The sequence below is a fragment of the Thalassophryne amazonica genome, chromosome 11 (assembly GCF_902500255.1).
Source record: "Thalassophryne amazonica chromosome 11, fThaAma1.1, whole genome shotgun sequence".
In the NCBI taxonomy this organism is placed as follows: domain Eukaryota; kingdom Metazoa; phylum Chordata; class Actinopteri; order Batrachoidiformes; family Batrachoididae; genus Thalassophryne; species Thalassophryne amazonica.
In genome coordinates, this window is record NC_047113.1 from 57,760,286 (window position 1) to 57,788,258 (window position 27,973).

The 27,973-nt window shown below is 39.7% G+C and overlaps 1 protein-coding gene and 1 long non-coding RNA gene across 3 annotated transcripts in view; both read right to left on the reverse strand.

The window, feature by feature from the left end:
* The window catches only part of diaph2 (diaphanous-related formin 2), a 1,163,737-nt gene that overhangs the window by 711,665 nt on the left and 424,099 nt on the right, over positions 1–27,973 (reverse strand). For both annotated transcript variants that reach the window (XM_034181862.1, XM_034181863.1), the window contains exons 15-17: positions 20,712–20,830; positions 15,515–15,579; positions 14,635–14,739 (exon numbers count right to left, since the gene is read on the reverse strand). In XM_034181862.1, coding sequence (XP_034037753.1) covers positions 14,635–14,739; positions 15,515–15,579; positions 20,712–20,830 — 289 coding nt within the window. The remainder of the gene's footprint in view (positions 1–14,634; positions 14,740–15,514; positions 15,580–20,711; positions 20,831–27,973) is intronic.
* On the reverse strand, positions 1,746–10,739 carry LOC117520543. Its single transcript, XR_004563680.1, has 3 exons — positions 10,328–10,739; positions 8,059–8,063; positions 1,746–1,757 (listed from the first exon to the last, which is right to left on the reverse strand). It is a non-coding gene; the product is annotated as an uncharacterized LOC117520543 (long non-coding RNA).

Genomic DNA, 27,973 nt, shown 5'->3' on the forward strand with positions numbered 1-27,973 from the left:
TGTAGTATGACGGCCATCCTATAGTTCACGCTGGTCGCGATAACCAATCAGAGAACAGAACTTTGGATGCGTATTCCTCATCTCACCCACAGCGTGTGAAGCTGACGAACACGGTGCTTGCTGTTATTCTGGCATGGCGAACAGAACAGCTTCAACCCTTGGATATCAATGTGAGCAGAGTGTTTAAGTTGACGCTGAGAGCTGCGTGGGAGCACCGGGTGAGCGATGGTGGAGGATTAGCGTGTGCACTTGGATGGAGCTGGCGTCGATGATTGTGAAAAGCGTTTGAAGCAGACGAACATGGTGTTTATTCCGGGACGGCTAACAAGACAGCTTCAACCCTTGGATATCAGTGTGAGCAGAGTTGACGCTGAGAGCTGCATGGGAGCACTGAGCGACGGCGGAGGATTAGCGTCTGCACTTGGAAGGAGCTGGATCGACACCGCTGGGCGGTCATGAGCTGCGCAGGTAGGCGCTGCATGGTTCGGCTCGCAATGTGGTCTGCAAAATACAAACATATCCGTAGGTAAAATGCAGCTCACGAGAGGGCACTCGAGGCTTGTGTGACTGTTCCTGCGACTTCTGACTACCATAGAAAAATAAAAATTTTAACGTTACTAACATAACAAGACAACGGAGAAGGCCCGAAAAAATGCCACCAAAAAGAAAATCATACTCTGCAGATTACAAGTTGCGACTGGTGAAATATGCATCTGAAAATGGTAGCCGTCACAATATTATCATCTGAACTTTTCATGTTAACATACCTGTATGTCCATGGGACTTATAGTCCAGTGGACCTTATTTATGGTTTATTTTTCTTTATAATGGATAAAGTGGCTGGTGCGACTTATACTCCGGTGCGACTTATTTATGGTTTATTTTTCTTTATAATGGATAAAGTGGCTGGTGGGACTTATACTCCGGTGCGACTTATAGTCCGGAAAATACGGTATGTATGTATAACATCTACACAACCATGAACATGATGCAAGTCAGTGTACAAGAATGAATCATCATCAATGTTCTAACTCCAAAGAAAAGGAGTAGGGCAGACACTGGTGGCTTCACCTCCACTGTACTTGTGTTTAGCAGCAGTGCCTTTTTAAGGAGTGTGTATTTGACTGGAGCTTGTCAGACAACCAATTAGATGGGGCAAATCCCATCACATCATCAATCAAGGAAATGTAAGAATACTGCATTTACCATCTCCTTCAGCTGATAGTGCACACAAAATCTGTCACAATATAAACAAAAAAAGCTCATTTATGGTCGCAGATTGGACATACTTTACGTCTATATGTTTCTGATGAGAGTGACTGCTTTTATCAGCTATTCATTGTTGTCACAGAAACAAAGGCAACATGCACTTTTTTGTCATTTTATGAAAACACAAGGTTGAAGTGCTCTTCCTTAGCACGTTGTCAGCACAGTGTTGCCAGAAAAAGAATAATATGGACATGGGCCCCATTGTGACCATTTCACACTGCATTTTTATTGGTTGGTTATATAGCCATAACTTAAAATAAATTAAACACTGTCTGATATTTGGACAGTGTATACCAGGAATAAGAGGGTTTTTTTTGACAGACATCATGCTTTTAGAATTAGACATTTTGCTATTTTGTGTGCATTTATTCAAGAAAAGACCACATGAAACTATACAACCAGCCACTGAAATGGAACATTATGGTAGTATCATTCATCCAAAAAAGAAACCTAAAAATGAAACACCTACTGTATGAATTAAATGGAGACTGCAGTGGTTCGTAACTGAAAATTTTGAATGCACAAGACTTTTAAGAAACTAATCCAGTTACATAAATGTTTTTTCTTTTGTTAGGTTTTAAATCTAGTGCTTTAACATATCTCAATTTAAAGGTGAGATTATTACGAGGTCTAGTCTTTCAGAGCAGTGTTTCCCAGGCCTTGAACCTCAGCTAATTACACCACATCACGCAGTCAGATGAGTTCCATTGCTCAATCAGCTGTTAATTAGCAGTATAGCAATAAAAGTACTCACCCTCAGCAAGAACCAAGCATTTTTTCAATATGCTATCATAAATGTGTTTTTGTCTCTAATATGATTTTGAGTGACAAATCAGCAAAAAATAACCCCCCGTTTGTTGAATAAGTGCTGTAGTAATGTCACAGCATTCATCTCGTAAAATGTGCAGAAAAGGTCCTAAATGCTGTTGTATGAACAAATTTTAGTATGCGTCTTAGTAAAAAATAAATTATATATATATATATATATATATATATATATATATATATATATATATATATATATATATATATATATATATATATATATATATATATATGAATCTATTTATGAATCTATTTATCAAACAGGTGCACACTGTCATACACACATCAGCAAGTATCAGCAGTTGATAAATCCCACATTTTAAAGCACCATGCTTGTGCACATTCATGTTATTTGCTATCAGAACTGCCCTTAATGAACCATAAGATTTGTCAGTGCAAATATTCCACAAAAACATTCATCTGCATTGCCATGACTACAGCACTGTTAATGAAGATGAAATGATCTCTGTAAGCACTTCAATGCAGAGTCAATGCAAGCTTAGGATACACTGTGTATATGCTGTGTCTCTAAATGTATGGGAGCATTATTGTAGCAAAAGTATTTGCAAATGTGTATTTCGATCCATAAATGTGTAACCAGATTTACAAATGTTTAAAAAAAATGTGTGCGTGTAACCAAGTCCACAAATGTGCAACTGGATCCACAAATGTGAAAAAAAAATCTGTGTGTGTAACCAAAACCACAAATGAGTAAAAAAAAAAAAAAAAAAAAAAAATCTGTGTGTAACCAGGTCCACAAATGTGTAACCAGATCCACACGTGTAAAAAAAAAAAAAAAAAAAAAAAAATCTGTGTGTGTATTTTGATCCACAAATGTGTAATCAGATCTCCAAATGTGTAAAAAAAAATCTGTGTGTGTGTGTGTGTGTGTAACAGTGTGTCTGTGAAAATCGGGCCACTTGATTGGATGTCTTCTTACACGTGACTTTTGCTAAACTTCTGCCACAGAAGATCCATAAACACTGCCATCTACTGGATGACAGTTGGCAGTGTGAATACCAATTGCCACACATTCACTAAAAGTGTTGAATCACTTAACAAACACAATTTTCAGTTTTCAAATTGCCGTATTTTTTACAAATGAAAAAAAGACATTTACAAATACAGATTTATTTGTAAAAACCAACATACATATTACAGTAACTTGTGTGTTGTTGTTGTTTTTTTTTTTTTTACATGTAGCGACCAACCACTGATGAAAGGAAACTAATTTTCCCATAACGCTTTTCGACATTAAAAAACCTTAAAAATTAGTGCATTACTTTAAAACTAAAACATATTGATATTTTCACTTTGTAAAATGACAGAGGTGATGTTAATTTCAATAACTTGTCTACAATTAGTTTGTTTAAAAGTTTTAACCATAAGTCCAAACTGTCTTGCTGTGCATGACTCTTGTGGTACATCTGCAAGTCTGTATGGTGTGAAAATAGATTCTTTTTTCTTCCCCTCTTTCTTTATCTCTGGTAGCCAGCTCTCCTCTGCTGGCAGAGGATTGAGCTCTACCTCTCATAGTTGTCTGTCTGCTACAAGACATGTAACAGGCAGGCACTAAAATTTAAGATTTCAGGGTTTACAAATGTGTTTAACTGTGAAGCTTTACTCACTCTACCCACAATAAGATGTTATCGTTCTAAAATTTCAAACTAAATTTAGCGGAAGTTAATTGGTCCACTGATGGTTTTCAAAGTTAGCTGAACAGCTAATCAGCTAACAAAAAAGGTAGCTTCCCTAATTAGCAGTTAGCGGATTTGCGAAACTGTGCCCACCACTGCATAGTATACAAATAATGAATCTTTATGAGTTCAATGGTACGAATATTTCATGAAGTGAAAGCTAGAATATACCATTCAATGAGGTGAACTGAGTTGAATGGTATGTTCCAGCTTTCACCAAATTAAATATTTGTTCCATTATAAAAACATTCATTATTTGTGTTATATAACAGCTAAAATAGATGCTTGTCATTTGATAATTTATTAATTTATAAACAGTAAAAGGACTTACATTTTGGTGTTCCACTGCTGCTAAAGTCCAACACAAACTTTAAATAGGAGTCCAAATTGCGATGTGTAGTTCTGGATCGTACTTCCCCAAAAAAAAAAACTTTGTGTAGTTCCTCAGTCCATCGAAAAATCCCGTCAGCTTTTCATGTGAACAACTCTTCATGCCTCCAGACAGCTTACAGCGAAGTGTATTTTGTGTGTGTGTTGCAAGAACTAGCACCGTCAATTAGCGCAATCAAATCGTAGTCCCACTTCTGTCATTGTCCCGCGTGAGCGTGCTCACACAACCGGGACAGCGCTTGTGCGCAAGTGTACTACCAAAAAAAAAAATTATAAATAAGACTGTGTACTTCTTCAGTGCAGCAAAAAAATCACATCAAAAATTAGTCTAGCTTTTTATTCTAACGTCCTGCTAACAGCCTCCAGACGGCTTACAGTGCAGTGGATTTGTTACGTGTGTGGGCACGTGCGCATTGTGTGTGTGTATGTGCGTGTGCTTGCAGAGTGCAATGGTACCAAACATATGGAACCAAATTTGCACTCTAAATGCATTGCAACATAAATGGGATGAATAAGCCATGTCATGTGACATACAAAGCACAAATCAAATGGAAGGATCCACTCAGCCATTATATAATACACGTTATATTCATAACCACTGTTCTATCACTATTAGCTTTGCCAAATTCTGCAATCACAAAGGCATCAGGCAAAGTGAACTGTAAAAAAGGAGAAAAGTGGTCTGCTATACCCCCGGGCTCCTCTTAGGGCCAAGATGGTAAAGCTGCGTGACTGTTTGTTTAAACCTATTAATGGGATGGTGCAAAGTGGTAGGAAGTAGCACTGTGGTGCTACACTATTTATCACATTCAATGAATACCTTTTTTTTTGGCTTGAATAGGTGCAAGCAACAGTGGGTATGGGGAGATGATTTCTACGTGTGATTTCAATGTCCTTTGTTGGTGTTTACATGCAAAAACCTCCTCTCAACTGGATAGGGAGATAATCAACATCAAACAAGCTGCTTGTTACAAAGTCAAAGTTCCCTGAGAAAGGATCTCATTAAATGTGTTGGTTCACAAACAAGATGAAGAAAAGAGACTCGAGTGAGCATGTTTCTAATATCTGACAGCAATTCTGTCTGGGAGATGAAAGGTTAGGGTTGGTTCCCACATTATTCATATTCAACAAAATACCACATAGCAGAGCGGCTTTGATGGACAAACTGTGTATCCTCACACTGCTATAAAGGTTCTGTGCTCCCACATGACTAATTTGTTTGAACAGTATTACAAGCAATGTGGATGAGGTTGCAAAACGTACTCTTTCAGCATAATGGTCCTGAAATTGGAGAATCAAAAGCTTCAGAAATGATACAATATTGTTTAATGCCCAAGGTAGCAACTGAATTGGTCTCACTGAAGAAGTAAAATACTGTAATTTAAGCTCTTGTGCCTTTCTCAGACATGCAATAAACACACATGATTTTTGGTTTTGTCTGCCTTAATTTCCAGTCAAAGTGCAAGAGGTTACTGTCCCATTCACGGTTATTGCAGAAACAAACTCAGGGTGTGTGACCAGGTCACCATGTGAATTGCATGTATAGGTGGATGCCATTCCTTGCAAAATTTGGACTTTTTTCATTGTTTCAGCTGCTCCAGTTCAGTGTCTCAATGGTGAATTTCTCCCCACCTCAGTGAAATTTGCTACAGAACTACTAGTTTTAGAATTTATATATTCCAGAGGACAAACTTACAAACTACAGTAGTTGGTGATGGCTGAGTGCGCCATGTGGAGGTCTATGTCATAAAGTGTGTATGTGTGCTTGTGTTTGTTCACCTTTGTGGCTTTATATAATAAGAGGCATATAACACTTTGTTGTATGCCCCATAATGAAACATGACACTGATTATACTATAGAAGTTATGATCATCTTTTACAGTAGCTACAAATCCACACATTGCAAGACTGTGTTTGTTTCTGTGTAAACCAGAGGTAACACAGTTAGCAGCCAAAGACAGCCACTGACGATGCAGCTAACGTGAATTGTTTGCAGTTTTTCAACAAATTTCTAACATTTATAAACACTTCAATCACCCAACACCTTAACATTAACATTCAGCAGCAACGTTTGGTTATTTGCATTATGTTTATCTCAAATACACAGACTTTTTGTCACAAATGAGAGGGGCTTTCCAGTTAATTTAAAATGAAAAAAAATGGATTTACAGCAGAAAAGAAAATACCATCAATTTACATGTTTAAGTCCATTATTTTCAATGTGGATATATATTAATTTAAAGGCAATCTTTTCCAAAAACATACAATTTGAACAGTGAATAAAAAAATGCATATAAACTATACCTACCTACTGAAAATTGTATTCTATGAACCCTAAAAGCATCAGGGAGGTGTTTTATTTCTCCTTGAACAGTTTGGGATTTCTTCACGTTTGCACGCACTTGCAAAAACGTTTGCATAATCATGCTAAATGCTTGCATTCCCTTATAGTACTTTACTGCATTTCTCTTGTCCATACTATTGTGGATGCTGTACAGCATGTGAACACAACATGAATCAAATGGCTGATTTTTGCTGTGAGCACCTGCTGTATTTTGTGACAAATGGATATCTGCAATAGTGAAAGGGAAACTCGACAAGATGGTAGTGAGGTCAGCTGTGTTGTATGGCTTAGAGGTGGTGGCGCTAACAAAAAGACAGGTGGCAGAGCTGGAGGTGCAGGTGGCACTGCTGAAGATTGATTTTCTTAGGGAGTGATGAGGATGGACTAGGTTAGAAATGAGCATATCAATGCGACAGCACAGGTAAGACTTTTTGGATACAAATTCAGAAGCAACACTGAGATGATTTATGTACAGATGAGGTACCCGGGGTATATAGGGAGAAGGATGCTGAGGATGGAGCCATCAGACTGGAGAAGAAGAGGGAGGTTTACGGCTGTGCAAAGGGAGGACATGCAGGTGGTTGGTGTGACTGAGGAAGCTGCAGAGGACAGGGTGAGAATTGTTGTGGCGGCCTCTAATGGGAGCAGCCGAAAGACTAATATGGATGAGGGCACATGAAGTTAATAACACCTCTTTTGTATCATTCAGGCTCAAATATGTAGAATGGCCAGTGTGATCCTTTAAATCTGAATGGATAAAATCTCATGAAATTACAGCAATGTTTACTCTGTGCAAACCTTCAAACCAGTGTTTGTTTATAAGCACCCAGCATCTGAAAGATACACAAAACATTTTTGGAATACTACTATTACCACACAACAGTTGTTCATTAATGTCAGTTTAGTTCTTTTTAGCTCTGCTCCTATGCACACTGGATTGTTTTAACTTAAATCATGTTCATGGGCAGCTGTGCCACACAAAATACATGTATCCCACCTGCAGTTAATGTCTGTTCATCTGGAGCTCTTGAGCAGCAACGATTCTTTGAAGGAGCACTCAGAAAAAAAAAGAGGTTTTACTCTCCAGGGCTTCTATTTTCAACACTACTGTTAATGCACCACATTCTGACATTCTTCAAAAGCCTGAGGTCTGCCATAGGAGGGCAACAGGAAGATGTGTTGCAGGGATGAAAACACTTAGAAAAACAACATAAAGCATTCCAACAAGGGAAAGAGGGCAAGCAAAGGCAGCAGGACCTGATGCAATAACCTTTGACAGAAGGTGGACAAAGGAAGAACTAAAGGATAAACTGCAGGAGCAGGCTGAGTGGGTGGAGAGACGCAACAGACGGTGAAGATTTCATTATAACGGGTGAGCAACAATCAGGTGCTTATTAATGAACAAATGTAGGTAAGTGTGGCACAGCACTCAGGTGTATGAAGTGAAAACTGAATAACTACACAGAAAACACTCACAGATGGAAAAAACATTGGTGAAAGAAAACTAGACAGTTGTACGTTTTGGGCTCCTACTCTTCCTGTGTATTACACCATTTGGACAAATTCTCTGAGGCTAAGTTAATTTCCAGTGTTTTGGTATCACAATTCACTTTATTTAACACTGGCGGACACCAATGAGTTCCCTAATATTTGATGACAATAACTTAGAAATCCTTATCACTGTCCCACTCCACTCAGGATGTTTTCCACATGTTCCCTCCACTTTGTAAGCTTTGAGTTATCCATGACCCCATTCTCTCTGTCTTCCTTTGTGTCAATCCAAACACCAAGATTGTCTTCTTTATTCGCCACTAAATTGTCTGTAATGTTTGTGTCTAAACATTCACTTACGACTGCTGAAGCACTCATGAACACATTCATCACATCCAGGGTAGAACACTGTAAGAGTGTCCTTTTTATCAACTAAATAAATGTCATTATGTTCAAATTACTGCTCTAGAGACCAAATTAGTAACATCAGTGGCCTCGTGGCCTGCTCTGGCCCTGGGAAATACAATTTGAATTTCAAGATCGTTCTGACCACCTACAGGGTCCTAAATAGCCTACCTTCTGGCCACCTCCCTGACCTTCTCCTCCACTCCCTCTCCTCATGATGTCTCAGATCAAACTGAAGCCATTACAGATCTTGACACAAACTGCCAATACCAAATGCAGGAACAGCCCTGCAAAACCCCACATTCTTCTCTCAGTCAGCTTACTTTTTATTTTGTGATACATTCTTATCTCGCAGTTGTTGTATTAGGGCTACTTGTATATAAAACAATTTGAGAGAGAATTGCTGCATTAATGTGAAGCAAGATTATCATTATTAAGACTGGAATAATGAGACTGTTTTCCACCAGAGAAACAGGATTCTGAGGACCAGGGACTGCTTCAGGTCGCAGTGTTCCTGCATTTGTATGAGGCCAGAAAAAAATACTAGTTGCAACATCACAGTGAAACTGTGATGCTGGAGTGACAAAACCACAGACAACATGTGTCTTCACTGGTCTGAGCTCCACTATAGACCCTTTTACATTATACAGGTGTAGCGCTACTCAGCTCGGCTTGGCTCGACTCAACGTGTTTTGTTTTGTTTTGTTGTTTTTACATTTGGGATGGTACCTGGTATCTTTTTTGGTATCTGTTCAGGCAAGGTTCCAAGCGTGCCAAGCCAATACTAAAATGTGACATCAATAGGCTACTGGCCACTGATTGGTGAGAGAGTGTCGTCACTGGAGGAGTCATGAGTGCAATGTCCGACATGAGAATCAAACCCCCCGCTTTTAAATAGTTGCAACAATGTTACAGATATCATGCTTTTCTTTCATTTCAGATGAGTATTTTTACTCATGTAAAACCACACTGTGGTCTGTCAACAAGTTCCAGATGTTTCTGTGGTTGGTGGCGGAGGACAGAATCCAGAGAGAGCTGGACGGAGTGACCCAAAATGAGAAAATATTTCAGGAGATCTCTCAGTTTTTGCCCACTTACGGGTACCAGCGGACATTCCAACAATGCTGAGAAAAGCTGAAAACGTTAAAAGTGATTACACGACCATCAAGGACCACAACAGCCAGAGTGGATCGGGCCGTGAGAGCTGGAAAAGGTTCGATCAGATGGACGTCATTTACGGACATAGACCAGCAACCAACGGTAGGCAGGGTGACCTCAACTCAGCCACGGTTTTGTTGGAGGCAAGGAGGGTAAGTGTTTTTTGTGACTTTATAGTCCGTAGTCTGCTTTAAAGCACCGATTACTGTTACTTATCCCATTGGTGGGAAGCACACTTAAACAAGGATATTTTGACTCTAAACTCATGCTAAAGTAACATCGTTGTCTCATGTTTGCATACACAGTGAGCTATCTAGTTAGCACTGATTGGGAATTAGCAAGCTAGCGAACTCTGTGCACTGCTTGAAAGTATTCGCTTCTGACAAAACAAAGAAATGAAACCACCTAAAAGTCAACATGTTAGCCATGAATTTGTACATTTGGCTAACCTTGTGCAATGTTTCTTTTTTTTTACATGATGCCATTTTGTGTTGTGCTTGTAATAAAGTTGTGTGTGTACTTTGTTCAAAAGTCCCTTTCCATAAGCAAGGAGGGTTTGGCCACTGCCCTCGGAGATGACTCCCAAAGCTCCCCTGCCTCACAAGCTTTGACACCGGCACAAGAGCTGAACTAGGTTCAGCGCGATCAACACATCTGATTGATCCTCGATGACGCCTGTGAAGCAAGGGAGGTGGAATCTGCGTTTAATCAGGCATTCCTTGGAGTGCTGAGCCAGCTTGTCTGTGACTTTTTAAGTCATACTACTGGATTATGCTTAAACAGCTTTTCAGTCTATTAGCATTTAATTTATGTCAGTAAATCTTGGTAACCTTTACAAATCAAACTTATTTTACACAAAAGTGGAGACATTTCTGCAAAAACTACAAAAATTACTGCTGTTCAAAATTTGCAGTGAAATACAATCAGTGTATAATTTAGGCACATGATGACAAAGGCGTCCCATTCCGCCTCATAACATTTTGCAGCAGTGACCCTGGGAAAAACCGTCTGAAACACATACAGCTAGCATACATATTTTAATTAGTGCTGTCAGGTGATTAAAAAAAAAAAAATCAAATTGATTACAAGATCTGTGATTAGTTAATCTCAATGAATCACATTTAATTGCATGTATACTTTTTCAAAAATAACACCCCTCATATCTGTGTGTGTTTGGGGAATTTTGCGGTAAAATTGCAGGATCTTGGTTATTTCTGTTACATTTGTCATGAAGGTGTTAAACAAGCTGTGACATAAACTGAACTTAAATCAAGAGAATGTCTGTAAAAACAGAACTGTGGGAATTTGGAGAAGTTAATAATAATCTGTTTTAATAATAAATTGTTTAAAGCTTGTTTGAGTCATGTGAGGATGTTAATTAAAGATCGTTAAAGCCAAACCTATGTTTTTTTTTGCATGGACATCGGTAAACCCACAAACAAACATTTCAGATTTAGCAATGTCAGTTATCAAAACACGTTACTTTGGTATGAAACATATTGACATTTAACCCAGTTACTGCTCTCAAAAATAAGTTTGTTTTTTTATGTACAGACCAAGTCACTGACATCAAAACAAAATGGAGCAAAGTGTGAATAAAGGTGTTATAGGTGCTGGAATTAATAGATCAAAATGAATGCTTTATTTTTAACAGCCACAACTTTAACATTAAATAACGATAACTTACAGTCATTGCAACATTGTACGCTGGACTTATTATTTACGAGGTACCTACAAAGCTAGCGATAGCTACAGTTAGTTTACCCAAATGCGTCTCTTAGCAGCTTGTGTCCTCTCGTCTTTGGCTTCATACTCTTGTATGGCTTCCCAAAGTCTCCTATACTTTTCAAGCGCGTGTCGTCTTGCAACCAGCAGCCTTCTCTTAAAAACCCACAGAATGAAGCACAACATCACCTAGATGTCCTCCACTGTTTATTCTTTGTGCCACGTATAAATCAACATCACGGCGGTTTCGCACATCCGTTCTCTAACAACCCCACCCATGTTGAGGAGGTCCTCAATTGTAATGGAAAACATGCCTGGTACCAAACTGAGTAGAATTGAGGCGAGTCGAGCCAAGCAGTGATAGAACTATATAATGAAAAAGGTCCATATCTGTCATTCTGTTCCTAACCATTGCTTACAACCTGTATTTTAGGTGTTCTACCATTGTAATACACTCACTAGACCAGTGATCCTCAACCGGGGTGCCGCGGCACCCTAGGGTGCCGTGATCGATCGTCAGGGGTGCCGTGGGTATTTTTCATATTCGCGATTATTTTTCATATTCGCGATTACCGTGAATTATTTATTTTATCCACAAAGCATAAAACGACTCAGAATCTGATGTCAAACATGCTGCAGCCTCGTTCTCGTCTTAAGGCGGGACAATAACAAGAAGGCTGACGGCCGATTAAAACAGTGCCGTCTCCTTCAAAAGCCGTCTAAAATGCGGAGCTGTTGGTGTGTGTGTCTGTGCCTGTGTGTGTGCGCGCGCGGAGTTAACAGGCTGCAGACTGCGAGGGAGGGGGTGGGTGAGGGAGATTCTTGAATGCAGGCGCGACACGTTCAGTGCGCAGCGAGCGTGGAGCAGAGAGAAGATTTTAACCCGAGTGAACGTTAACAAAACGGAAACGTGAAGTTGCCTTTACTTCTCTCTAAACTTTCTCTAAAGGTGTGATTCTGCCGTTACCATCCTGTTCACACCATGTGCGCGTCGTATGCTGAATTTATGAGATCATGAGATGAAATAAATGGTCAAATATCTTTAAAAACATATTTAAAAAATGAGAATATATGAATGAACGGAGCCACAAAAAAAAAACAATGTTCAGACAGAGATCACAAAAAGCAGGTGAGAACTCTGAACTTTAACAGCTGTTATTTTCCAAAGGTATTTATTTGTTCAATCTTGAGCTTAATGTAGTGTTTAAGCACAAAACTTGACTGATGAGGAGAAACAATTTCAGAAATGCAACAGAAACAACCACAAATCAGAAAAAGTTGGGAGTGTATGAAATGAAGATAAAAATAAAAATGGTGCACGTTCCCAGTTTCTCCACTCACAGAAACCAAACGTTCTTCCAGAGTTGTGTAATTATACTACAATAGTAGAATATAAAGAAGGGGGAAAAAAGAAAAAAAAATAGACAATATATTCGTCAATCGCAATTATTTGTCTGACAATTAATCGTCTCCAGAAATTCCTAATCGTGACAGCCCTACTTGAGATCAGAGCGCAAAATGCTTGAGGATTTTCGAAATGCGGTGTTTACTGTATCGATTTTCTATTGCGATAATTGGGTTTTGCGCAAAACCAGAGGTAATAGCATTATAATATTATTTTGGTTGCTGGTGTGCAGCAGGATTTTGTAAATATAAAAAGGGTGCCGCGGCTCAAAAAAGGTTGAAAATCACTGCACTAGACAGTACGTTACACTTTGCTTGCTACCAGGTTGAACCCACGTTTGCCTTCAGAACTGCCTTAATTCTTCGTGGCATAGATTCAACAAGATGATGGAAACATTCCTCAGAGATGTTGGTCCATATTGACATGACAGCACACACAGCTGTGCATTCAACCAGTCGGTCCCCTGACATCAACAAGACATTTTCATCCACCACACAATACCATTCACTGAATATCTTCTCTTTTTGAGACCATTTTCTGTAAACTCTAGAGATGGTTGAGCATGATAATCCCAGTAGATCAACTGTATCTGAAATACTCAGACCAGCCAGTCTGGCACCAACAACCATGAAACATTCAAAGTCAATTAAATCCCCTTATTTCCCAGTTCTGATGCTCGGTTTGAACTTTAGCAACTCATCTTCACCACGTCTAGATGTCTAAATGCATTGAGTTGCTGCCATGTGATTGGCTGTTTAGGTATTTGTGTTAACAAGCAATTGAACAGGTGTATCTAATAAAGTGGCCGGTGAGTGCATGTTACAATGAAATCAACCAAATAATTTTGGAAGAGCTGCACTCATGAGGTCAACATCATACACCAATCACTCAGTCTTCCCTTTAAGATGCTGGACCGAAATTATTTTTTTCTTAATGCACATCTTCAGAGTAAGTAGGTTAGTGGGATATGAGTTGGACTAATATATGTAGATCTGTGTTCATTCTCTGTCATACTAACTGTCTGATATAGGACTTACTTCTTTTCTATCTGCCATTAGGAATAACTGTCTAGTAGTTTTGCACAAACTAATAGCAGCGCCAGATAAAGTAAGATCACACTGTTTTATTACATGCTGCCATTTGCGTGTTGCGCATTTCGGCTACTTAGCTCATCGCCCACAGAAAGGTATTATTCATGAGGAAGTATCTAAAATAAAAGTCCCTGATACATCATAATACCTGAGGCTCTCTGGTGAAAAAAATGAAAGTTGTTAGACAGGATATGCCAAACAAAGCCAGAGAGATGAATGCTTGAAAGAAAAAGTAATCTGCAATATAGAGTGGAAATAGCTCCTCTCTTCCATTGCTGGTCTGTATTAAATTCGATAAGCAGAGACAAACTGCCCTGTTGTCCCAAGACAGTGCTAAAGTGTTAGAAATTGGGTTAAGGTAGAAAATGCAGTCATTTTCTATACTCAAAATGGAGGGTTTTGACTGGGAAGGAATGATGTGGAGGCCAGGAAACGAAATGCAATCCATCTCCGTGACGATAGAATTACACAGAGAAAGCTTCAAAGGGGTAATTTGCCCACATAAAGAGCTAGAACTTTAAATGAGGATTGACCCTTGATTAAATCAAATGTTCTTGCATGGGTGATACAGCAGTATCACAGCAGTAGTGCAACTGGAAAAAAATGAGAAAAAAAAAACTTTCTGACCAACTCAACATTTTTTCCATTCTGACCGCATGCACCTCTTGTTTCTGTGATCTTAAGACAACCACAGTTATTCATTATCAGATTGTCTGTTTTAGCAAACTTTTGTCAAACTTTGTGTGAAAGAAATGGATTACATATAAAAGACATCTCAGGGAGATGTGACACTGTTATGCAGAGCAGAGGGGGCCGTGCTCGTTATGGTTCTACCTGAGACTGCAGGGTCTGTATCTGTCCCTCCAACTCTTTGATTCGCTCTTCTTTCTTTTGAGACTCAGCCTGTGCCTCCTGCCGTGCGCTGAACTCCTCATCAAACTGCAGGAAAAGAGATATACAGTAGCATTCAGGTGCACATAAGGAATGTGTGCGCAGATGTAAACAGACACACATTTTTGGAGAATGGCGGGGTGCCTCTGGGGAATGGCCACAGAGCCACAAAAGCAAATGGTGAAATACCACAGCATACCAAATCATACTCTGTGGTGGGTTTCTACTTCTATCTCCTCTAGCTGTGGAGCCCGGATGTCCTTTGTTTTTGTATCAGTCCTGTCTTCACATGTGGTAATGGATCTAACCTTTGTAAAAACCGAGTAATGTCACTGCAATTATTTCACTTGCACAGCAGGGTGCATGTGCAGTGGCGTGGGGGGGTGGGGTGCTGAAGAAAAATCACATCCAGAACTTTGTGTTGTCAAGGAGTTAGTATGAATACAATACAAAAAAAACAAACAAACAAACATCATGGCAAGGTATTAATTTGTTTGTGACAGTGTGCCTACAACACATTTGAAGTGCCATCGCTTTTTCTCGTTCCGTCGAATCACAGCAACCACAACGATAAAATCAATAAATAAATAAATATTCCCTGCACATAACTTAAGTCTGCACCAACATTGTGCACAAATAAGTATACATCAAAATGCCGCCATTGATTGTTGTAATGCTGATACGGATCATGTAGTGTCACAGGCAGGTATTGATCAGGGCATGGAAAATCAATAGCTTGTCTAGAAGCTCTGAGGAAGAAAAAAAACCTTCCTGACAAGAGCGTGCAGTCCAAGGGGGGCTGCTGGAGTGATTAATGCCTCACCTTTTTGGAGTACTCGGTAGCCTTCTGCTCACTTTCTTCAACTTTGGCTTTGTCCACACACTGATCTGTAAGACAGGAGAATAACAGCCACTTCAAATGCTTTTCTCCAGCAATGACGGACACTGATTATCAGCTACACGAGACTCTTAAAAAGTAAAATGAAATAAAAGCTCCAGACAGAAGTAAAAGGGGAAAAAATACTGCCAATTGATGCAACTGCTGTCGTTGCACAACAGGGACATGATGATGAATTTATATTTGTCACTGAACTGTTAAAAAAATGCCATGAGGTATTTGAGGTGTTTGGGCTTGAGCCACTGCACTGGTCCCATAAAATCAGCTGCTCTAGATATCATGCTATGCTGGAACATAAAAAATAAGTACATTGCAAATTACAGAGTCAATGTACTTGTACGAGATCTATTAGAAAAGTATCCAACCTTATTATTTTTTTCAAAAACCATATGGATTTGAATCACGTGTGATTACATCAGACATGCTTGAACCCTCGTGGGCATGCGAGAGTTTTTTCACGCCTGTCGGTTACGTCATTCGCCTGTGGGCAGTCTTTGAGTGAGGAGTCGTCCACCCGCTCGTCGATTTTTTTCATTGTTTAGGAATGGCTCAGAGACTGTTGCTTTGTTTGATAAAAAATTTTTCAAAACTGTAAGGCACAACTGAGTGGACACCATTCAATAAATTCAGCTGGTTTTCGTTAAAAATTTTAACGGCTGATGAGAGATTTTGGTCTGGTAGTGTCGCTTTAAGGACGGTCCACGGCGCCTGACGGCGATCTGCGCTTCGAGGCGGCAGCGTCTCGCCGTTTCAAGTTGAAAACTTCCACATTTCAGGCTCTGCTGACCCAGTAAGTCGTCAGAGAACAGAGAATTTTCAGAAGAAGTCGGCATGAGGAGTTTATTCGGACATTCCATTGTTAACGGACATTTTGTAATGAAAGAACGTGTGGGCAGAGTCGCATGTCGGGCCGGACCCGACTGCGGGGGTCGCGACAGGAAAAACACCTCCGTGTTGGAAACCTTAACAGACAAGTTGGAACATGCCCAAGCTGTTAAACAATTTCTCAGTTACTCACTTGTTTAAAGCCATCAAAAGCCGCCTGAATTTTACAAATGGTTTTCAACACAGAGGTGTTTTTCCTGTCACGGCCACACAGATTTGCCGAGTCGTCACGGAAACGACTCAGCGAATTTGCGCGCACGTCTTTAATTAAAAAATGTCCTTAAACAGTGGAATGTCCGCATAAACTCCTCATGATGGCCTCTTCTGAATCTTCTCTGTTCTCTCACGACGTCCTGGGTCAACAGAGCCTTAAATTAGGATGATTTCAGCTTGAAACAGGCCGACGACGGCGCCTGGAAGTGCTGCAGGACGTCCCGCTCCGTGGGAAGTCCTTACAGCGACAGAAACACCCCATAATCTCTCATCAGCCGTTAAACTTTTCACCGAAAACCAGCTGAATTTCTCGAATAGTGTCCACTCGGATATTCCTCACAGGTCCAGAAAAAATTTTGATAAAGCAACGTGCGCCGTCTCGAGCAGGGTGTGAAACAAAGGAATTCAGCCGAGAGGGCGGGACCACATCTCACTCAAGGCCTGCCCACAGGGAAATGATGTCACCGACACGCGTGAAAAAACTCACGCATGCGCACAAGGGTTCAAGCATGATTGGTGTAATCGCATGTCAATCAAATCCATATAGTTTTTTTTTTTTTTTTTATAAAACTGCCGGTTAGTTTTATAAGATACCTCGTATTTGTATTTTCATTTTTTTTCCAATTTTACTGCAAATTAGTGTAAATTATATTCAAAGGGCACATTTCTAATTGGAGTCTTCACACCTTCATCTGTGGGTCTGAACTGTAGGTTGCGATGAAAGCAGTTGACATTAAGCAAACAAATAAACAACCATTAATCCTCAATATGGTAACTTGTTGAAACTAAAAAGTTGCCATCTGCCATCCATTCAACCAATAGCAGCACTTTCCTGGTCAGAATTATTAGCACTCCTGATTTTTAAGTAAATAATTTAAGCTATGTTCAAAAATGTAATGACCCAATTATATACAGTGCAATATACAATAATACTGACCACAACAACAAAATGCTTTGCTAATTTAAAAAAAAGGCATGTGTGACACAGTTATTATCACACTGACAAATTTACAGTCAGTCATCACTTCCACATCTAATTTTCATATCACAAAGTAGGGGATGGATACAGTTAGGTACATAAGTATTGATACTGTACCTCTGTGTACACAACCACAATGGATTCAAGATGACACAATCGGGATTGTCGTATAGTCTTTCAGCTTTTATTTGAAGGGTTTTAAAATGCTGCATTAACAATTTACAAAAAAAAAATGAATAAATGTCCAAATACTTGTGGACCAGAATGTGCATAAACATTTCCAAGCCACTGAAAATCTTGGTGACTTTATTTCAAGGCTTTGAACCAGTTCGTGGAATGAAAATGAAACCAGAAACATTATATTTTTTATGTTCCGGAACAGAACTGTTTATTTAAAATAATGGTAACCGGTTAATACAGTTATTATTTTTTTTATTATTACTGAAAATATTTCTGTTTACAGTGACCTGGTGAAGATGTCAGAGTCCATTAATGCTATGCACCTAAACACTTGGTGGTGGTAATGCACCATGTCGATTTGCAAACTGCCAATAAACTCAACAGAAGAAGGCCTGGTGCCTTTGCAGGAAACAGCTCTGCCATTTCATGATGAAAAACGCACCAGGAGCAGATAAACGTCTTTAAAAACGTCTTTAAATACACTGTATTTATTCAGCTCATTGTTATGCTTCTTTTTCTTTTGTCTTAGTGGATCAAATGAGATTATTTTCATTGCTAGCCAAATACTGAAGATACGTCAGATGGCTGAACACTGGTGGGAATATATTTCAACTTTTAAAATAACTTATTTTTCTTGTCGTTGATGGGACAAAGTGCTGGAGTTCTCTGGTTCAGAGAAACACAGCCACAGCAGACAAACACTGTGACTTCTTTAAAAATGCTGTGTTTCTTCACTAACTTCCACAATAAGCAATTAAAGTATTTACCAGACATCATCTTTAAAAACAAGGCTGTCTTCTTGTCAGGCTGTGATGAAGAATCCGACTAAAATGACGTAACGGGTGACGTTAAGACTTTATATTTATTTAGTGTGTGAATGGTTTCAGGAAATGGCAATTCGTACGTAGCCGCATTAATATCATTTATACGTAGCGCAGCCTTGTTATGGTTATGGTTTGGGGTTATTGTTATGGTTATGGTCATGTGAGGACTGTAGCTTCTGCTGCAGAGCCAATTGATAGGCAGCAGTGGGTTAGTGCTCGGTCCATTATTCCTCCGTTGTTCGTGAGAGCCTTACAACGCCACATACAGGTCTGGCGTCTACAGTGTTTTCAGTGTCTGACAGCTGACATGGAATGTTATTAACCAGTTCAAGAATTATATTTTTTGTTCTAACTGGTTCAGGAATGTCAATTTGATGTGGAATCCAAAACCGGAAATGTTAAAATACCATTTCTGTTTGGAACAAACCAGTTGGGGAAAAAAACAACTTTGGTTCAAAGCTCTGCATTATTTATGTTCATCATTTTAAAAGCCGAAACCCTATGGGACGGTACCCTTGTAGTAGACTGTTCATGAAAACTGAGTAACTGTAGAAGAAACAGACAAGTGGAGGAAGCCACCAAGACACCATGACAAGTCTGAAGCAGTTTAGGTTTATGTGCCTGTGGCTGGAGACACTGGCATAATGTTTTTGTTTATTGCATCACCAGTTGCACAGCTTCACGGTGGAGAGGAACAGTGATTTTCTTAATGACGCAGATTTTCAGTTACAAATGCAATACTCTGGCCTAGAATTGAACTACGTTCTCGTTGTGTATTTAAAAATCACAGGTGGCAATAATTTTGGATTTCAAGTATCTCATCAGCACATGCACATTTGAGTAATGTTTTTGAAAACTGCTAAAAACCTTTTCCACTTTGTATCTTTTTATCCAGACATCTATCAAAGGTATTGGTTTGCAGTCCAGAACAGATTCTACCCTTTCACCAAGTCTCAGTAAAATTCCTCCATTTGTTTCTTAATAACAACTGGTGTGCTCCATTTTCTGGAAAATAGTCACTAACATAAAATATTAATAATTCCTGGCATACAAACAAAACAAGAGCAGTCTTTTAGCACTATGGATGAATCTCTTGATTTTTGCATATAAACCCTTTATAAGACATGAAAGCAGTTCCAGTCTGTATTTTTTACAGTTACATTAGCATGACAACTAACAGCGTAAGCTCAAGGTTCAAGTGTAAATTATAGGATAACAAACAATCCAACACATTTTGTGTCACTGATTATTAGGAAATCACACTCAAATGTGAATATTTTGGGGAGAAGGCGGGGGGGGGGGGGGGGGGGGGGGATGTGTGAAAAAAGACACCTTTCAGGAGCTGATTTTACATGTTTTGTGTGAATTTAACAAACCAACTTCTCCAGAGTTTACCAGGCGATTAAAACACAGTGAGTTTGAAAAATTCAATACAAACTGTATCAGTCCCATGGACAGGTTCAGAAACTTTTGCTGGCAAGTCAAAGAACTGTGAGCAGCAAGACAAAATGAGAGAAACTGTTATTTTTCATTTCACTGTTTGAAGAAAAAACTTAATACAGCAAAATACAGCTTCCGCTCTGACTCATGGATCACAGCTGACAAACTAATGGACATGACATGGTTTCAGTCTGATTTGACTCAATTTATTTTTACCAGACATTCACCTTAGCCATCATGAATTATTCATAAATCATTAACTGACCCTATCTTACAGGCCAAGCCACTGCAGGCATTCGTCTGAAGAATCTCGTGTAGAAACGGGCAGATAATGAGGTATCAAAACATTTTTAGCAACATCAGTAATGTATCTCTTGCTGTGTATAATTTAAAAAGAAAAAATTGTCTCGAAGAAGCATTTTACCTCAATATTATCTTATTATGACTATATTTGGCATATGTTGGATTGTTGTAAATATAGAAAGTGATTATACAAAAAAGACTATAATGCATTCTTTTTTTCTTCTACAGTAAATAAAAATCACACACATATCAAGTAATTATAATCACGTGATTCAATATTGAGGCTTGCAAACTGTACCGATCAGATGGGTGAAGTCCACATCCAATCTTCTGCTGTAGCCAAAGTCTGGATCCATACCACTGCGGTGCAGCACCACCTGAGACACGCATTCTTCAATCACCTTGTAGTACTGAGGCCTGAGAGGTCAGGAAACATAAAACACCTCAATTAGATAAACCAAAAAAAAAAGGTATGAGTGACATAATCTCTACAAGGCTAACTGACCACAAATTATTCCCTTATCCAAGCTGGAGGTCACAAAATGCCATATCAAAAAGGGTGCTGCTGGAGAAAATAGCCAGCCTATTAAATTTGATCACTTCACTTCACCCTGATCTTGAAATGAGCAGATTAATAGGCACAACACAATCAAGTCTGTGCCACTCGCCTCGTGTCAAGGTGACACATGGTCGCCAAGGGCACGTTCACACTTGTGCCTAATTTGCAATCATCTTTGCCAATTAGAGCAACCATAAAAAACGAAATGTACATCTAATCAGTGTAATGTGTGTAATTGAAACCACAATGACGAGGAAAACATGTCAGTCATTTAAGCGAGTGACTGAGTACTTGGTGGAGTTGAGCAGAGCGTGTGAATCGACCCATTCCAGGTTGCAGGTTGGCATGTGACATTTCTCACTAACATTATCTACTTTAATTGCAAGTGACATTTAGCAAATACAATGAGTTCCATAGTGATAAATAATTGTTTTCTAAGGATGACACTGACCAGAAGAACATGTTCCAAACTGTTCCCCAATATTTAGGCAGATTCAGCCACTTGCACACACTCATCCATCATTATTTATTTATTTTTTTATTACATTTTTGCACGACGCCATCAAATATGGCCATAGGGTAATGTGAACGCTTTCGTCCATTTGTCTGTCCGTCTGTCTGTGCTCAGCATACGTCGAGTCCTATTACTTACAGAGCCTTCAAATTTACAGGGAACATTCTTGGGACACAGACCTTGGACAAGTTCAAAGATGGCTAACCTTGACATATTTGAAGAGGTATTTGAAGGGGTTAAATACTCACATTCTGCACCCAATTTTATGGTATGATATTGTGGCCGTTATCATGGTGACGTCACTAGCTGCTAACTTCACTTCATTTTTGGCTAGAAATAACACCTTTGTCATATATTGTGTAAAAGCTAGTGAGAAATATACAATGAGGAAAATAAGTATTTGACCCCCTGTCAGTTTTGCAGGTTTCCCCACCTACAAAGAATGGAGAGGTCTGTAATTTTTTATCGTCACTACCTCGACGCTACCTCTGACTTTAGGGGCATGAATTTCAGGGTTCGGCAGGGATCCGTTTTGGGTCCCCTGCTTTTTTCCCTGTATATGGCACCCCTTGGGAACATTTTGCGGCGTTTTGGGGTTGCTTTTCATTGCTATGCTGATGACACTCAGTTGTATATGACGATAGCTGCTGAAAATCCTGTCCACATAAAATCTTTACAGGACTGTCTTGCAGCAGTGAGAAGTTGGATGTCTAGCAACTTTCTACTTTTGAACTCTGATAAGACTGAAATGATGGTTCTTGGTACAGCAAGACAACGGCATAAATTTGATCAGCTAGCGCTTAGCCTAGGTTCATGTGTTATACATCATACTGACAAAGTGAGGAACCTTGGGGTCATTTTTAATCCTACGTTGTCCTTTGACCTCCACATTAGGGACACTACGAAGACTGCTTTCTTTCATCTAAGAAATATAGCAAAAATTGGTCCCATACTGTCTATGGCTGATGCTGAGACTCTGATTCATGTGTTTGTCTCTTCTAGATTGGACTATTGTAATGCTCTGTTTTCTGGTTTACCACAGTCCAGCATCAGGGGTCTTCAACTGGTTCAAAATGCTGCTGCCAGACTTCTGACACAAAGCAGAAGGTTTGATCATATTACGCCTGTTCTGGAATCCCTTCACTGGCTTCCGGTCTCCTTGAGATCGGACTTTAAGGTGTTACTATTGGGCTATAAAATTGTTCACGGACTGGCACCCCCCTATCTGGCAAGGCCTGGTTGAGTCCTATGTGCCGGCAAGGGCTCTGCATTCACAGGGTGCGGGATTATTGTGTGTCCCGAGGGTGAAGAAAAGGTCAGCGGGTTACAGAGCTTTTTATCACCGCGCCCCAGCTCTGTGGAATGATCTGCCTGCGCTGATACGACAGTCGGACTCTGTGGAGACTTTTAAAGCCAGGTTGAAGACACATCTGTTCTCCCTGTTTTATCATTAGTATTTTATATGATTGTGTGTCTTTTTTAATTCGTTTTATTTATTTTACTTCTTTTACCTTTTATGGTTAATTTTTTTTTTTTTTAATTGTGTTTTAATCTTATTTCATTTAATTCTGCTTTTAAATGTTTGTGAAGTGCCTTGAGGCGATTACTCATGATTTGGCGCTATATAAATTAATAAATTATTATTATTATTATTATATCGTAGGTACACTTCAACTGTGAGAGACAGAATCTAAAAAAAAAATCCAGTAAATCACATTGTATGATTTTTAAATAATTAATTTGCATTTTATTGCATAAAATAAATATTTGACCCCCCAGATAAACAGAGCTTAACAACTGATACAGAAACATTTGTCTGACATTACAGAGGTCAGACGTTTCCTGTAGTTCTTGACCAAGTTTTCACACACTGCAACAGGGATTTTGGTCCACTCCTCCATACAGATCTTCTCCAAATCTTTCAGGTTTGGAGTTTCAGCTCCCTCCAAAGATTTTCTATTGAGTTCAGGTCTGGAGACTGGCCAGGCCACTCCAGGACCTTGAAATGCTTCTTACAGAGCCCCTCCTTAGTTGCCCTGGCTGTGTGTTTGGGATCATTGTCATGCTGGAAGACCCAGCCATGACCCATCTTTAATGCTCTTACTGAGGGAAGGAGGTTGTTTGCCAAAATCTCACAATACATGACCCCATCCATCCTCCCTTCAATAAGGTGCAGTCGGCCCAATCCATAAACAGTGCAGTCTACCAATGAACCAATACACCATAATTTTAATTTGGTCCAACCAAAAATAGAATTGTAAATTACATCTGAGTGTTCCACCAACTTCCACTGATTTGAGGAGTTTAAGGAAATTCACTCATGCATGATACTTATTCCAAATAAATCAAGAAGTGTGAGAATATATTGCAAGTACGACTGAAATGTCAAAAACACTTTAGGGGAGTGATATTAAGAATAGTCATATGCTTTTGAAGAATACTACCCGTGATAAGAGCTCTTGTCACTGGGTCCTTCATTTTATGATTAAAAAAAAAAGTTTTTTATTCATAAGAACGGCTGCTCTCCTCTTTATTCTGTGTATGACCAAAAAAAAAAAATCCATTTGGCCTACTCAGTTTTTCTTGAGTTTTAAATGACATATATCAGAAAATTTTGTGCCTCAAAGCAATAAAAAATAAAAGCAATAAATAGCTTTCAAATGATGCCCCCCCCCCCCCTTTTTTTAACATGAACCATACCTTGGCCAGTGATCAAGATATAAGTGTCATAGGTTTGACAAATTGATGGTGAACAGATGATTTACAGAAAGAAAACTGATTAACAAAAACACAGCAAAACAACACGTGGTAATAATTAAAATATCAGGGGTGTGGGCAAAAAAAAATAGATTCTTAGATGCATTGTGATGTGGACTTGAACGATTCTGAATCCATTTACAAATATATAAAAAAAAATCAATTTTAAAAATGTTAAGTGACCCTTCCACATATGGTGGAAGGTAACTGCTGGCGACTGTTAACGAGCACTTCTCACGTTGCTTATGTAAACCTGTCTTTTTACTTTAACTAAGATCTTTTCTTTCTTCCTTTTTTTGAGCCAGTAATGTACTTGTTATTTCAATCCATTTGCCGTATGGTTTTGTTACAACCACTTCTGCTCCAAATCTAACAGAGACAGCGCATGCAGAGGCGGCTGTGGTGCACCATGTGACGAAACAGAAAAACCACCTGTTTTTGGGGTATGATAAATCCAATAAACCACAGAACAAGAAATACCTAGTGACAAATTCTGGCAAAATCTGAACACAGGTTTTGCTACATAATCTTAATAACAGCTATGCAATGCAGCAAGTGTTGCACCTAGCAATGGGCCAATCCATATTTTTTTTTTCAGTTCTGATCTGATTCCAATACAGAACTACTGATACTGATAGAGATTCTGATACAAGAGCTCTTGTTGAACTTGCTGAACAACATGTGCCTTCTTGTGCCTGACGAGCACAGGATGCAAGCTGGCTCTTTCTTCCTAGGTTAAAAAGAAGTGAGCAGGTTTGCAGAATCAGTGAATGAGAGGCACACTGATTCTTAATTTGTACCCAAAGTTAGATTTGGTTTACAGCAAAGTGAGTTGGCTTTATATGCATTACAATAAATTCACTATGGATCATTACAAATACTTTACTTTGAAAAATAACAAGGAGTGACACCGCAAGGAAAAAGAAAACGTGATTAAAAAAATGCACCAAGATACAGTGAGAGTTATTTTATAATCACATTGGAGCCCTGTGAATCATAATCAAACCCCTATAAAACATAACATAAAATCTAAACTGCAGTGTTTGCCTCCCATCTCCTGCCCTCAAATAACAGTGTAAAAAAGCAACTCAAGTTCAAACAAATGTGCTGACCACAGTAACAACTAGCACTCCTGAGACGATACAGAAGGATTCAAGGATTCAAAAGAATTTTATTGTCATATGCACAAAGGAACATGTTCCCTGCACAATGAAATGTGTTTACTGCATTTAACCCATCCTATTTGCCAGTTAGGAGCAGAAGTTGCCTTTAGACGCCCGGGGACCAGCTCCAGATGTATGTCCTGCCTTAGGTCAACAGCAGGGCTGAGCGAACCATGACCGGCCTCATGACGACAAACGACACACACAAACAACACACATAAGCCGGCCCGGTACATGAACACATATAAAAAGCACACACATGGTAAGTCTTGGGAAAGAAAAACCTTCACTGCTGCTGCATTGAATCATGCAGCAGCAATGCAGGAAAAAACCCATCAGCACAATGAACAATGATCACACACAACAACAGGACGAGAGACGACGACCGAGATTTGTAAGAGTCCAGTTATAAGACAGAACACCCGGAGGCCGCCTTTAGGCGCCATCAACGGCCTTGCTCATCCGTTCTGGAGGGAGGAAGGGCTCAGCCCTGAACAGTCCACTATCCACAGTCAACGTCAGAGCTGGAGAAGCTGAGGGCGGGGGAAGACCGGGGGGGTGAGGCATGAGCGTTGTTCTTCTCCAGGAGGTTTTTATCACAGCGGCCTTGAAGTGCAGCTGTGTTTTGGGAAGCCGAATGAAAATCCAGATTAGCAGACGCCTGAAAGATTCCACAGTCTGAGACAGAGTGGCTTCCAATACATCTGAATTAGGAGAGGAGATGTGGTCATTACTGACGATCAATGCGGTTTTCCAGTGCAGCGATCGTACCAGAGATGGTTTCCAACGCGCGGTTAACACCCGCCGACTGAGCTGATACTGCCCTTCCAATCGAATCAATCATGTGGGGCAGCCTGGACGGGCCAATTATTGCCGCTTCCACTTTCTGAATTTTCCAGTAAACCAGCGCTATGCCCGCTCCACACAGCAGGAACCCGGTCACCACCATGCCAAATATATACACATCTTCGACATCCTCCACAGACAGCGTGTAAAGGCACATGACCTGCCATTTCCTCCAACTGTCCATCACGTAACCCATCACGTGTCCCGGCAGGACAGGTCGGGTCCTCCGCTCCCGAATGTCTTGTAGAAAAAAATAGTGTCAATTGCGTTCAGAGACCACTTTAACAGATCCATTTTTGCTGTTTCCAGAAGAGCAAAGCTGGCAGCCTCACAGACAACACGCCACAGAAGCAGGAAAGATAAGGAGGGCGGGAGAAGAGAAAAATGCGACCGTCTCGGCCGAGAACAAGGAGGCAAAAAAAAAAAAAAACAAAAAAAAAAACAAACAAAAAAAAACTACAGGCTAAAGAACTACAGGCTAATTGACTATCACTGCAAACCATCCATTTCCATTTTCTATCCACGTTCTACACCCGCTGACTCTAAATAAGGGTCACGGAGGGCCGGGAACCTATCACAGCAGTCACAGGACGTGAAGAGAGGTACACCCTGGACAGGACTCAGTCTATCGCAGGGCCACATGTAGACAGACAAACACATTCACACCTGCATGCACACCTACGGACAATTTAAAGTATCCAATATACCAAACCGACTTTTTTTGGATGTGGGAGGAAGCCAGAACACCCAGAGTGAAGCCACACAAACACAGGAAGAACATGCAAACTCTACAGAGAAAATCCACAGGTGGGAATCGATCCCATGCCTTTCTTGCTGTGAGGGAACAGTGCTAACCACTAATCCACCATGCTGCCCCACTGTAAACAACATATTTATAATATGCATCTCATAATAAATTATATTGTACTTACAACTCCAATTCCAATGAAGTTGGGACATTGTGTAAAATGTAAATAAAAACAGAATACAATGCTTTGCAAATCCTCTTCAACCTACATTCAATTGAATACACCACAAAGGCAAGATATTTAATGTTCAAAATGATAAACTTTGTTGTTTTTGTGCAAATATTTGCTTATTTTGAAATGGATGCCTGCAACATGTTTCAAAAAAGTTGGGACAGTGGCAACAAAACACTGGGAAAGTTGATGAATGCTCAAAGAACACCTTATTGGAAATAGGTGAGTGTTATGATTAGGAATAAAAGGCGCATCGCCAAAAGTCTCAGCCATTCACAAGCAAAGGTGGGACGAGGATCACCACTTTGTGAACAACTGCATGAAAACATAGTCCAACAGTTTAAGAACAATGTTTCTCAATGTTCAATTGCAAGGAATTTAGGAATTCCATCATTTACAGTCCATAATATAATCAGAAGATTCAGAGAATCTGGAGAACTTTCTACACGTAAGTGGTTAGGCCGAAAACCAACACTGAATGCTCATGACCTTCAATCCCTCAGGCGGCACTGCATTAAAAATCAACATCATTGTGTAAAGGATCTTACACAATGATGTGGGCTCAGCAACACTTCAGAAAACCATTGTCAGTTAACACAGTACGTCGCTACATCTACAAGTGCAAGTAAAATCCCTACCATGCAAAGCGAAAGCCATACATCAACAACATATAGCAATGCCGTTGCCTTCTCTGGGCCCGAGCTCATTTGAAATGGACAGATGGAAAGTGGAAAAGTGTGC